This window comes from Ammospiza caudacuta, chromosome 2 (assembly GCF_027887145.1).
Source record: "Ammospiza caudacuta isolate bAmmCau1 chromosome 2, bAmmCau1.pri, whole genome shotgun sequence".
Taxonomy (NCBI): domain Eukaryota; kingdom Metazoa; phylum Chordata; class Aves; order Passeriformes; family Passerellidae; genus Ammospiza; species Ammospiza caudacuta.
Window position 1 is genome coordinate 96,232,682 of NC_080594.1, and position 13,851 is coordinate 96,246,532.

Below are 13,851 nucleotides of genomic sequence, written 5' to 3' on the forward strand. Positions count from 1 at the left end.
AGGGAGCAGTCTAAACTGACAGTAGACAAAAGTGAGTTGGGCAATGTGCTGGTTTTGCCACAACCCCTGTAAAGCCTGAGTAACTTAAATTTCTCCTCATTCAATCTATTTGTACATCCTGCTAGTAACTTTAATATGTAGGTGCAAAGTCTGATAGGTACGCTGGTAATTTTCTGGTTTGCTTTAATAATGAAAGTGCTCATCTTTTTGTTGGCTGAGTTTTCAAGTGGGCACTTATGACTAAACATGACTTTTTCTGTCAGCTTACAGCTTTGATGGCTTAATACCAATGGTGAATGGAGGAGCTGAGGACGATGCTGACAATATGCACGTTGATAGAGAGTTTGCTGTTGTATCAGGTGGGAGTGGACAGTTTGCTGTTAACTACAACAACACTCAAATGGTTGAAGACACCAAACAACAGGAGAGTACTTCTGTTGGACCAAAAGAAATTGAAATATACACTGTTTCTGCAATGCAAACTCCTTGTCGTTGCAAGAATCAATATGCGTTTTATTTTTAATTTAAGTATAAAACTTAGTCCTTTATTTTTGCACATTGTTGTCTGGAGTCTTGAAAACTATTGTATTGCTGTAACACCCATTATATTGGGAGTTTAGTAGGTATCAAAAAATTAGCTGTTTCATGCAATGTATTGTAATGGTGAAAGAGAAGGTTTATTAGTAATTTCTTAACATTTCAAGTAAACAAGTCCACGATGGCTGTTTCACTTTTAACCTGAGGCTTGTATTACATTGTGCCTTGCTTCTAGTTGCTATAATTTTGAGTTAAAGGAAATTCAGAAATAAGTTAAATTATTTGTTTAATTTTGATTGAGTAGATAGTAAGAAGACTTGATAGGGAAGCATATTCTAGCTTTGAAAATAACATTATGACAAAACTATATTCAAAATAGTACAATAAATGCTATAGAGAATAATCTAGACATACCTCTTGTCTTCAGAACTTGCTCAGACACAATGATATAAGTGCAGTATCCTGCTGTGGGGTTTTTTATGTAAATTGAAGACCAGACATCACAGTTCTAATTTACTATTTAGAACTAGTGTACCTGGGAAAACAGATTTTGTGTTTTGTACCAATCATAATGAAATGGTCAAAATGTTACTAGGACTGTTCTATATTAATGCTCTAGATTTTTTAAGGGCTGCTTAATCAAGATGCTTTTGGTGATGGGATGTGTATAGAGTTTCATTAAAACTGTCTTGGGTCAGCCTTTTTTGCACTTTGTAGTTTAAGACATGGAGTTACTACAGTCGTGCATTATTACATTCAGAGATTAATTTCTTATTTGTCAATTTTTTCTGCCAGAAGTATGTTTATGCTTTGTACCACAGATCCAAGTCAACAAAGGGAATGATAATAATAGATATTTTAATATATTAGGAATAAATAGATATACATATATATAATCAATACTTTAAAAGTAGACTATGGTATTTTCCAGTGATAATTACTAAGTGTTCTTATTTATGGAAAAATTTTTTATTTCATAAATATATACTATTGCTGTATTACTACAGGTGCTCGTTTTTAACCAATAATAACATTCTATAATTATCACTAAAACTATTCATTAGCTACTTTTGCATATTACCTAATAGAAGTGCCAGATTTATTAAATTTGATTTGGCAAAACCAGTCTATAATGGTTTATTTTTAAACAGTTTGCACTTTTCAGTTAATAAACACTATATGAAACTCCTTCTGTGCGTTTTTATCACTGAAGTATTAACTGTGATGTCGTGATGGGTTTATGGGGTTTTTTTTCCACTTTTAATGAGAATTCATGGTTAGTGAGGTTGGCTGATGTGGTTATTTTAACTGATGTAGGGACTAAATGGGGAACTCCAGTTAGTACATCCAGGGAGTTACAAATTGGACACATTTCTTGTGTAACATACTGGTGTCTGTGAAGTATCAGTGTTGTAATTCGTGCTTCAAATAATAGCCATGCAAAAAAACAGAGAGAGAACCAACTCCAGATTCTTCCTTGTCAGACAGTGGTACTCATTATGTGTCACTTAAATGGGAACCCAGTGTTATACAAATGTGGGAAGTTGCCCACAGGCTAAATTAACTGAATTAATTTGCATACACGCAGTAAATGCAATCCTGTTTTGCACATGGGTTTATGCGTTCATGGAGGCATAAACATATGTGCATGTATCCAAGGATAATCACAGAATGTAAAATCTTAAAATGTCACCACATAGCTCTGTAGTTGCTATGTTTGCCTTGCTCATCTTTACCAATATAGACATAAATTATATTTTAAAGGCAGAATGTGTCATGCATTTTTTGTGCTAGTACTTTTGAGTACCACTGCAAAAACATGCAGTTCAGACAGACTGATGAAATCTGTTCATGGAAACAAAACCTACTGTACTAATTACTAACTTCAAAGGGGAAATTGCTTCAAAACAGTCAGTGATTTTTACATGTATATTTTTAGAATTTTGTTTCCTACTAGTATTTTTTAGTCTTCTGTGCACTCTCCTGTTGCTGTTGTATGGCATTTTGCATGTGGATTGTGCACATGCTGTTATAAACATAGCATTAAATACAAACCTTCCCAGTATGTTATTTAGCAAGCTGCTAGGTACATTGAAGTACTTTCTGAATAAAGGAACTTGGAAACATTTTATTAGCACTCTAATGTAACATTTCTTTATGTGACTTACTTCAGTGCATACTGTACTCTGAGAGTTACAAATAAAAAGAAAAAAAAAAGCCACAGTTAAATTACAGCTGAAAAAATGGAAAAAACCCCACCCTTCACCATCTCACAGATACTCAGTTCTTGTATGTACATAATCTTCCATCCCAAGAGAGCATTGCAATGAAGGTGGAAAGATCACTTTTATTCCTCCTTTGAAAACACTGTCCAGAATGTTGTCAGCTGCACTTTTTACAGTTAAATGAAAAAAAAAATCTGAGAAGTTCACATTGTCTTTGCAAAGATCAATATAGGCATATTTTCAAAACAAATGTGGATATATAGTTGCATTTTCAATGTAAGAATCCATGCCACAAATTTACTGGTCAGATCTCCTTACTTGGAACTGCCTGCATTGTTATAAAGAAAGGATAGATTTATTTTCAAAGCTGTGTATGGAAACATTTTTAAGTAAGTGAAGTATAGTGGAGACGTTTTGATGTATTTCGATTTACCGTTAATTGTTGGTGACAGGTGTATTTCTTAATGCAGATATGAATAGCAGTAGCTCCATATTGAGTGCACTGACAAATGGATGTGCCATCAATGGACACTTGGATTTCAGCGCCGCACAGCAGCTCGGTGGGATGGACGCCAGGCGTGAGGAGTGCTTGGCACTGGCACCCAGCGGCGCCATTCCTGGGGTCACCTCTCCCAGCCGGCACCGGCTGCACACCGCCAACGGCACCGAGGAGCCCGAGAAAGCCATGAGCAGCTCCACTGATATGTGTGGATCCCTGCACCTCAATGGGAGCCCCAGTAGCTGTGTTTCCAGCCGGCCCTCCTGGGTGGAAGACCCTGGGGACACTTTGCACTATGGACACTATCATGGTTTTGGGGATACTGCTGAAAGCATCCCTGAACTCAGTAGTGTTGTTGAGCATTCCAATTCTGTCAAGGTCGAACAGAGATATGACAATACTGTCCTAGGCACAATGTATTTGTACCACGGTTCCTAGATGAATGACATTTATATCAAACCATATTGAAATTGTTACCAAATGAAACTGGGGGGACAGAATCCTCACATAGCATTAAATTTGAAGATCGCAACTTGTTGCTATTTTTACACTTTGTTTATATGAAAAGTAAACCTTTAATTTGATGGCCTTATACAATAGTTGTAGTTTGTTGCATGTATGGGGCTTATTTAGTGATAAAATAGGTGCTGTCATGATGGAATGTTTATTTTTATTTTTTTATTATGGAATGTTCTGGTTTTGTATTTTTTTTCTAAGCTTGTGAACACTATCTTTCCCTTTTTAGAGCTGTTTTCCCTTTTATTAAAACAATGTTTAACTGAATTTTGTGAAGAAAATGCTACATATGTGCATCACTTAGAGCTAATTTTTTTTCTTTTCCGTATCTTCTGCTGAAGCTATGGTAGCAATATCAATGCCAGCTCTCACTATGCAAGGTTGAAAGTGGCAATCTTCTGGAGCTTCTCTGACTTTATAGTTTGTACATTTGTTTGGTATAATTAGATGTTCATCTTTGAATTTTTTGAACAAGTTGTTTAAAAAGCGGAGACAAATTTGGAAAGAGTTGCTGTTCACTTTCTGTAGCGTAGAAATGCTTTCTGTTGTTGTTGGGCTCTTTGCATTACAGAGTGGGGGCGTGGGCTGCCTTTGTTCGGTCGCAGTTGGGTGTGCCTCAGGTTAGCTCTGTGGTGGGTTTCTTTGGCTTCTCTCCTTTGTATGTGTGCTTGATGTTTTACCATAGCTCACAGACTGGAGGCATGTTGGCACTGTTCTGCTTTGTACGCAGTTTAAAATTGCTGTTACTTGTTATAGAATTTGCCAAGTCAAAATATTTAAGTTTGACTGTCCTGGATATACATTTATTGTCTTTTTTTTTAACATATGCTTTGAAAATGTAACGTTGTGTACTCTTTGGGCTATGCTCACGGAAAATACATTGTATTTAATGCTTAATACACAGATCAAAATTCATATAAGTGCACTATATGAGCACTAATACTATAAGTTGCTGTTTGTGTTATAAGTGAAGAGTGGGGAAGAAAATGGTAAATGACATAAGCCCTCTGAATTGTGTTGATTTTTTTGTTCTTGTTTTGTTTAAAAAGGGACCTTTACAAATTGGATTTTAAAAAAATAAAGAAACATATTACATTGTATCTGAATACTTTGTTTAGATGTTGTTATTTTACCGGCAAGTTGAGAAAGCATTCAGTAGTTTATAAGTCACAATTCTCATAATCTTGCTCAATGCTGCTGGTGAATTTCTTCTTGTCAGTATATGAAAGCAAATGGGAACAGCCCAACAAGTTCTCCTTGACTGAATTACAGAAACAAACTGGATACCTGGTGTATGACAAGTTGCATTAGCCTTCAGCTTAAAAAATACTAGGTTAAAATACTGCCTGTCTGTAAATAAAAAAAAAGTTATAGTCTCATTCAAACATTTTTAAGCAAAGTGCTACTCATTGCAGAGAATCAGTGCTTGAATTAGCCTTTACACTCTGTATGGGTCACGAGATGCTCCCAGTGTATTCAGATTGAGAGTAGGACTGACAGGAAAATTCACCAGTTCTTTTGCAGACCAGCAGAATTTCTCGTTGCCTTCTGGAAACAAAAAAAAAAAAAAAAAAAAAAAAAGAAAAAAAAAGCTCATCAGTGAAAGCTGAGTGTCAGCTGAGATGAGCTGCTCTGGCATGCACATTAACCACTTGCTTGTGCTTGGGCAGCTGTACCTGGGCCCTGGTTTAGATGGTTTAATTTAATTAAAGGAGCCATTGCCCTTGTACTGACAAGAGACAGTGGCTCTCATTTGCTGCAGCATTTGGGCTTGGGGATCTTCTTAGTATTTGCCAGGTTTGCTCCATATGCTTTCTGGTACTTCTTCAAATAAATGAAAGCAGCTCATAATAAGCACTGCCATCTTACCTTACTCCATCTTTCCAAGGCTGTAAACTGATCCCTAGAGAGCTTGCTTTGGGTACAGCTTTGGTAAGTTGGCATATGAGAGTATAATGTTAGGGAGATAATTCTAGCAAGATAAGATTTATGCTCTGCTCATAAGGCAAGATTTTTAAAATTTGTGTACATTTGGTTTTCATTCACTTGCTCTTCACACATTTTCACCTAAAAATACCTTGGAAGACATTGTACTTAAAATTATTTTAAAAAGCACTTCTGTGCCTGTGTGCTCAGCCACATGCTGATACAGAGACAGATTTGGAGATCTGTATCTGTTGTCAGGACCCATTGAAGCCAATTGTTAAATTAGGATTACGTGGAGAAGACCAGTGAGGGCCATGTGATGTAGGTGGACTTTGTGTGTCCCCCAGGTGTCTTTGTCTGCAGTTAATGTTGCAAAGGTAGAGCTCTGTGACAGAGGATGACTCAGGCAAGAGCTGAGATGTATAAATTCTAAAACATCAAATCAAGGATGAGAATTCAAAGATGGCATTTTTGCAGGTGCTTTTTGCGAAATACATTTATTTACTGCAAAGGCCATCTAAAGTTTTTTTTTCCTAAATTATCCCATAAATCTTCAATGAAACATGAAATAGGGAATCACAGAGTCTCAGCGTGGCTGAGGTTGGTGAATACATACCCAAGTGTATGCTGCTGTTGTGAGCCCATATCACACTCACAGGGAAAAAAAAATTCTCATGCTTCCTTGGAATTTTCTGGATTTCAGTTTGCCTTGTAATTTGAGACACATGTGAGCAATAAGTTATAAAAGTAATGAATTCAGCAGATCCAGCTGCACTTCTGTGCTGAGCAGGTAGGTAAAGGATTGTCAAGCACAGAATGAGTTGTGCCAGGTGCAGCTGTGTCTTTCCGTACCACAGAATCATGGAATGGCCTGGGTTAGAAATGACCTTAAAAATCATCTACTTCCAAACCTCCTGCAGTGGGCAGGTACGTGCAATTACTGATGATGCAGAGGCCTTGTTTTTAAATATCTTGCTGTAAAAATGCAGAAGACTTTGCTGGGGCTGCTGTGCCGGACCAGCTGAGGCAGTCTGAGAAGGCTGTCAGCTCCCAAGCCCTCCTCAGGCCTGAGTTACCGAGTCTCAGATTCTGCTGACAGCAGTGCTGAGCTGTTTGAGTGAAGCTGTGCTTTGCAGTTCTGAAGAGGCTGCTGGGTTAAAAACACCTGGAGCTAAAGTATCACCAGCTCTTTGCCTGGCAAGGGCAGCTGTATTGGAGCACTGTTCACGTTTGGGCCTTGTGTCCAAGTCTCAAATTCTCAATACTTGCATCAAGCAAACATTTTTTTTTTTTAGGTATTGCTTTGTCTTACTCTTACCTTGGTTCTGGAAATGGCTGTCCAAAAGCAAAGTTTTCTTTCCATCTGCCAGATGTTACTCGATAGCACCACTGCAAATGTCATATGGAGTTCAGTAACTGCTTACTCTCACCATCTTCCTCATAATCTCTTTGACTCTCAATTTTGTGTGAAATTTCAGTTTATTTCTTTCTGGCTGATGCAGATGTTTTTGCCCTAATTCCCCCTAAATGTAGCTCCTTTCCTATTTTGTTTTTCAAAACTGTTTGCAGAATTTTGGCAGAAGTACAAGTCAGTACAGATTCAGGCAGTATTTTTACATACAGAATATTTCTGACTGAGTAGTTAAAATTAGCAGCATTGGAACAGGGAAGAGGGAAGTGTTACACTACTTCTTACGTAGTTAGAGTCCTTAATATTTTTAACAATCCCCTGATTCCAAATAAAATCTAGTCTAAACTTCTAACAGTGATGAAGGAAGGCTTTCATTTGAGATAGGTATTAGATTAAGATGAGATGCTGCTTGGCCTTAAGAGCAGTTACAAATAACTTTCACACCCTGTGAATTTTCCTGGTTGCTGGTCTTGCATCTTACTGACCAAATCCTGATCCTTGCTCTGGCTCTCATTCTGTAAGCTAGCAAAGCACACTCTGTAATACAGTGTATTTCACTGCTTTAACAAACTATTGTCCTCCTGCAGTCTGAAACTGAACCCCACCTTCCTGTTTATAGCCAAGTTACAAATCACTACCGAGCTTCTGCCATTCCACTTACAGATGTCATACATCCAAAAGAGCTGCCTCACAACCATGGGAATAAGTTTGAGCAGAAAACACACCCAGACAGAGCAGGATTCCTTGCAGTCCCGCAAGGGACACCTCCAGTACAGCTGCTACGCACGCACTTCTCAGCTGCAGCCTTGCACACATCTCCTGCTCTTGTGTGCACTGCCACTTTCTCCCAGTGGGTACAAGCCACCTTCCCCAGCCCAGAGTGCCCAGGCTGTGTTTCCAGGCTGGCACAGCCAGGGCAGTGCATCCTCTGGGTGCCCTCATCTGGGAGTGCAGGCCAGCAGCAGCAGAGGGTGAGGGGGCTGGAGCCTCCCTTGCTGGTGCCATTACCTGTGACACACACTGCAGCTTCCCATGACATATTCCAACCCTGATACATGTTCTCCAGGCTGCTAACTAACCCGGTGAAAGTCTTTTTAATTGTGCCTTTAGGGGCCTCTGTGACAAAACCCCCACACCTTCTCTGGCACTCTAATAAGTGATTTTTTTGGGTTTGAGGTGTTTTGTTGTTCTTTTTCTGTTATTTGCCCCTAAATCCAAGTATGGCTTTGTGTCAAGGTACAGCTAAAATTAATTTCTTGATGCTCCAGGGTGGAAGTCCTGGATGCCATGTTTGGGGTCAGGTAACCTGGGGATGGAGCAGTGTTGTGGATGTCCTACAGGGACAAAAAGGAATGGAAGTGGCACCTTGCTGTGCTGGACAGTGCTGTGCAGCAATTAGGCTGAAGCATAAGAGGCAGGAGTGGAAAATGGTACCCTGGGAGCATCCCATTCTGCTGCTGCTGCAGGTCTGGGGAACACAGATTCACAGAGCCAAAATCCTTGAGACCTAGCTGAATCAGAGGGGAAAAAAGAGTCTTGTGTAAGCAGGATTTACTATTCCTGGCAACTGGTAACTACATTTCTGCTGCACTGCTTAATGACTCCCAGACATTTCACACCTCTCCTTCCTTTCCCAGAGTTTCCTGTCTCGTATTGGTGCCTGGTTGTTCACAGGCAAGGATCAAAAGAACTCTGGTTTAAGGCAGATGGTTTATTTTTAAAGCATATCTGGCTTTAATTTTTTTTTAATACAGTGGAATAATTCATAAAAGAACCATCTACTTCAGTTCTGGGAATGGGAATTATTAATATCCTATTTAAAAGCTTTATCACTCTCAAAATCATACCCCATTCCCCAAAAAGCATAGTGAATGTTACCTGTGATATGAGAATGAAAGCTGGGCATCATCTCCCTCACCAAAAAGCCTAAGTGTTGATGAGTAACTTCTCTTTGCTTCCTTGAGATGGAGCTGCACATCCAGGACTTGATAACCATTCCCAGATCAGCAGGAATTAGGCTTAGCTGGCTGAAGTGCAGTCACTGGAGACAAGTGCCCTGGCTCTATCACTAATCTGAGCAGGGTTCCACCAGGGAAATAACCAAGTACTTGAAGCTGAACACAAAATTAAGTTGCATAGTCTTAATTATATTTCTTCTTGCCAGCTAAAACTGTAAGTTAAAGGAGAAAAATAGGTTTGTCTGAGTTTCTTTTGCTACAAAGGTACAATGTAATCTTACTGCAGAGGAAATGCCACGTATTGGAAGAGTTCTCCTTTTGATGTTACTGAAGGGTCAAGTGCTGTTCGTAAGTGCTGGCTGGCAGCTCAGTGCCACCAAAGACACTTGTGCTTTCCAGCCACAAACTTCATTGTTCCTGCAGGTTTTGTATGGGGGGGAGAAGTTGAGGTTTATTCCCTTTATTCTCATTGTTTCTGAAAGGTGTTGAGAGATGGATCACGTGTCAGTAACTTTAGCTACCTAGCTTAGAACTGAATTTATTCTGTTTCATATTTGACACACAGTATAATACAGATATTTTCTAAAAATCCATACCAAAGGGACAAATTATGAAAATCAGGCAAGTATACAATGTAAGAAGAACCAAGCAAAAAGTATATGCATGATGCAGAAAAGTACTTACTTAAATGGTAGTTCCTGAGATCAAGCAGTTCTTCCTACTATAAGATCTCCAACCAGAAAATCCTGTAAATTCTAGGAAGTGTAAAATCCTTAGGATTTTTTATATACAGTATATCTAATAAAATGCCCAGGGATTTATTTATTGGACTATATTCATAATTAATATTTCAAGTCTGCATTTTCAGCTGAAATTCTAGTATTGATAAATCACAGAGGTGTTTTCCATTAGCTGATGGGCTGGACACTGTTTCACTGAAGCCATCACCATTTCCTAGATCTTCACTTTTCATCTCAGAGCATCATCCTGCAGGTACAGGCTGGTGTTGATATCAAGTAAAACATCATTGATCATCCCTTTTTTGAATGCACAGCAATTCTCTACATGAGCAGTGCTCCCTCCATCAATAGGGGCAGCTGTCCTGCCACATCTGGTAGATGGCAGTTTTACAGGAGGAAGAGTATTCCATCTGCTCTTCTGGAGCTAAAGAATCACCATTATCCATGCTGGTGTGAAAAGGAGCAAGGATCTGACACAGTGGCAGCACCACCTCCACATTTCCAGGGTGCCTGCAGAGCCAGCTTCTCCTGGCAGGGCAGCCCTGCCCATCAGCAGGTGGGGTTGTGCTGGACCTGCTGTGGGGCCTGCAGGGCCAAAGGGCTGCAGGATGGAAGGTTCCAGAGGGAAGGGAAGCAGCAGGGACAGCATGGCCCTCCCCCCTGGCACATCCCTCTGCACAGCAGGACCAGCAGCTCCCAGTCCCTGGTGCCAGGCCTCCCCTGCTGGGAGTGGCACAGGCTTGGTGGCTGCAGCAGCCCTGTGTTCCTCCAGCTGTTGATGAGCTGCCCTGAGCAGCCCTGCCCAGCCCCAGCCAGATGTGTGCCAGCTGTGTGCTCTGTAACGAGGTTAGCGTGGCACCAAGCCCAGAATAACAAAACAAGCTCCATTTGTTAGGTCTTTGGTGCTCTGCTGAGGTTAAGCCTGCCATGACCCCAATAGTAAAGGCAGAACAGCTGAGGGAATAATCCTGCTGAATCCAGAGCCTGGAGAACAGGATCATCCCTTGGACTCCATTTGCAGAGTGCAGGAACCAAGTCATGCACAGGGGACCTCTTGGATAGGTCAGCTGGGTACTGTGGGACTAAAGACAGCAAACATGAGCATGATTGCCTCTTTTCATCCTGAAAGGAGTTCAGAAAACAGCAGCTCCAACATGGAGTGTCAGTAACACTGAGATGTTGTCTTTTCTCCTCTTCTCCCATAGGAACCTATCTGAAAATATCAAATACTCTGAATGTTACAGATTGTGTCCCACTGTGATTATATGGAAGAAAAGTTTGATTTATTATACATTTAAGAACAGTCTTCCTCCATATCCTGCTCCTGTAATATGTCAGTCTGAAAAAAAAATCCTTCCTTTATCTCAGATTTCATTTCAAGACCCCCTTCTGACTTCTCAGGCAACACAAATGTGTAGGATTCCCCATCCATCCTTACACTACTTGTTGTCTGCAGCCCTGAGTGCAGCTCTGCTCTCAGCCCACCTGGATTCTCTGCTGCTCCCTGAGGATCTGCAGAGCTTGGGCAATGCCCTAAAACTGAAAGTGAAGAGGCACCAGCAAAGTGAGAGAGAAATAAGCCAGAACTGAATATTCCAAATCTGCTAGGAAAAAGAAACCAAAACCAAAACAAGGACAAACAATACTTAGGGTATCAAACTGCAGCAATGGAGGTGCATAGCTCACAGAGGAGGGAGGATGGGAAGGAGGTCCCAGTCCTGGAGAGGGCTTCCTTGCTTTGTGGAAGCCTAAATGATGCAGGAAGACTCTGGAGCAAGAAGAGATTCCACATCCAATTTCCCCCCTGGAACTGATTAACTGGGTCAAACAGGACTGACAGGGAGGACAACCAGCCAAGAGGTTGGAAGAACCCTTCCAGCAGCTACTCTGTCCGTCTGTCCCTTGCCAGTGCCTGAACCCAAGGGTGTGCAGAGCCACTGGCTGTTCCCAGCAGGATGCACAGAGCTCCTCTGTCCCTGGTGCCTGCAGGGAGCCGATGTTCCCCACCCTGCCAGGGGCAGTTCCCCTGCTCAGCACAAGCCACAGCTGCCAGGAGACAGCAGGAGCTTTTGGGGCAGATCACAAGCAAGCTCCAGTCACTCCCAACATTCCCACTACCAAGGCTTTCAAGGAGGTGTGCTGGTGCAGTGAGAACAAAAATCCCTCTCAGATAGTGAGGGGGGTAAATTGGGAGACAGTTGTGAGAACAGATGTTTGACACAGAGGAAAAATGGGAAAGGACAAAAGCAAAGTGGGGAAGGCATTAAATGAAGCCCCAGCAAACATTTTGTGCACTCCCACACAATCCCTTGTCTGCTCCAAATAGCTAGAGGTGGGTTTCAGTGTACTCAGGAACCTCTGAAGGTGTTTAATCGTTGCACACTGCAGGAAGGGGAGCTCAGCCTGTGCCTTGTGTGGCATTTTAGATGTGGGAGGTGTCTGTCTTGCAGATTATTACATGTTGAGCATACTGGCTGAGTTGGTCTCTGGTTGCACCTATATTTCTGGTGTGCACATCAGCTCTGGTGCCCTCTTGAGAACCTTCTCCCTGAGACTGCTTTGTTCTGTAAATGGGAGAGGCACTGTGCCAAGAAGTGTGTTTGGGCTTGCACAGGGGACTGCAGAGCACTCCTTCTAAATAGTGGTTTGCTATGCTTTAGAGCACATGGGCTATGGAAACATATGGGCCTCTCTGCACAGTTTAGATGTTAGGAAAACAAGCCTTTGTAAGGAAAGAAATGGTATTGTATAGGCAGAGAGACAGTCTGAGTCCTGTGCCAGGTCCTGGGTCACAGCTATAGAACTAGGAAGCAACTGAATGAACTGAAACCACAGTGAAATGGGGAGAGAGAATTACCAATAAAAACCCAAGCAAACAAACAAAAAACAAAACAATAACAAAAAAATAAAGAAAAGGGGGGGAAAAGGCTCATCAAAACAGATTTAATAAAAAAAAAACAGTGGGTGTCAGTAGGGGTGCACAATAAAAGGCAAATCCAGAGAGAAATAAACCACTATTAGATGAGGAGTCTGAAGACAGAAATGTGCTTTCTATTTTAATGTCCAGAATGAGAGCAAGTGTGAGCCTCTGTTTGCCATGGCCCCCAGGAGCTGCTGCTGGCTGCCCACCACAGGCATGAGGTCCATCTGCCCAGGGCCATGGGAGGAGCCATCCTGCCTGCTTGGTGACCCGCCAGGGGATGGAGCAGGTGGGAACAGGGAAACACCACAGCACCTCGGTCCCTAGGTGCCAGCTGTGGAGATCAGGTCACTGGAACTCAGAGAGCTGACTCAGCAGAGCTGTCCCTCACTCTCATGACCCTCACACAGCTCTAAGGAAAGCCTGACTCATCACTACTTGCTGCTGTGATTAAGCCAACAACGGCAGCAGAAGCTCCTTGGGGATCTCTGTGGATTACTGACTGCTCTACCCATCCTCTGACAGGTGGCTGTAGTAAAGCATCAGAGAAATGCTCATGCCTGTTCAGTAAGCGACTGACTCAAGTAGCTGAATTAACAAATGTCCCAGAGCCCAACCACCTATCTCTGCTACGCCAAGTGAGAACCATGCACAGCCTCATTCCCTGAACCCCTTACTGACACGTGAGCAGTTTAAATTAGGGCTTGTTTTAATAAATTTATGTGCATTTTTAACCACCTTTCCCCTTTTGAATATATAGTGTTGCACATGTGGAACACAAATGGTCACCTCATTCCTGGGTTTATTCTCAGGAGGGATCAAGTGCAGATTCCCTTGTCCTCCAGTCTCTCATGACACCCCTCCTAGGATTGCCTTGTCCTCCAGTTTTCATGACACTCCTCCAAGGATTCCTTTGTCTTCTAGTCTTTCAGGACACCCCTCCCAGAGCACCCAGACACTGTACTGTTCATCCCAGCCTCAGCTCCAAGGAAGTCACTGACCTCCAGCTCCTTCACCCCATCCATACCTCATGTGCCTCATAAACCCTGTCCTGGTCCTTCTCCACATTCTCTTACTCAGTGAAGACCAGGTGGAGATCAATATCAGCCTACAGTAGCT

General features: G+C 41.7%; 1 protein-coding gene across 1 annotated transcript in view; it reads left to right on the plus strand.

Annotated features, from left to right (window-relative positions):
- The window catches only part of ANKRD10 (ankyrin repeat domain 10), a 37,183-nt gene extending 32,300 nt beyond the window's left edge, over positions 1-4,883 (plus strand). The window contains exons 5-6 of the mRNA XM_058800326.1: positions 264-359; positions 3,233-4,883. Of these exons, the coding sequence (XP_058656309.1) occupies positions 264-359; positions 3,233-3,699 (563 nt within the window). The 3' untranslated portion in view covers positions 3,700-4,883. The remainder of the gene's footprint in view (positions 1-263; positions 360-3,232) is intronic.
- Positions 4,884-13,851: the final 8,968 nt, after the last annotated feature.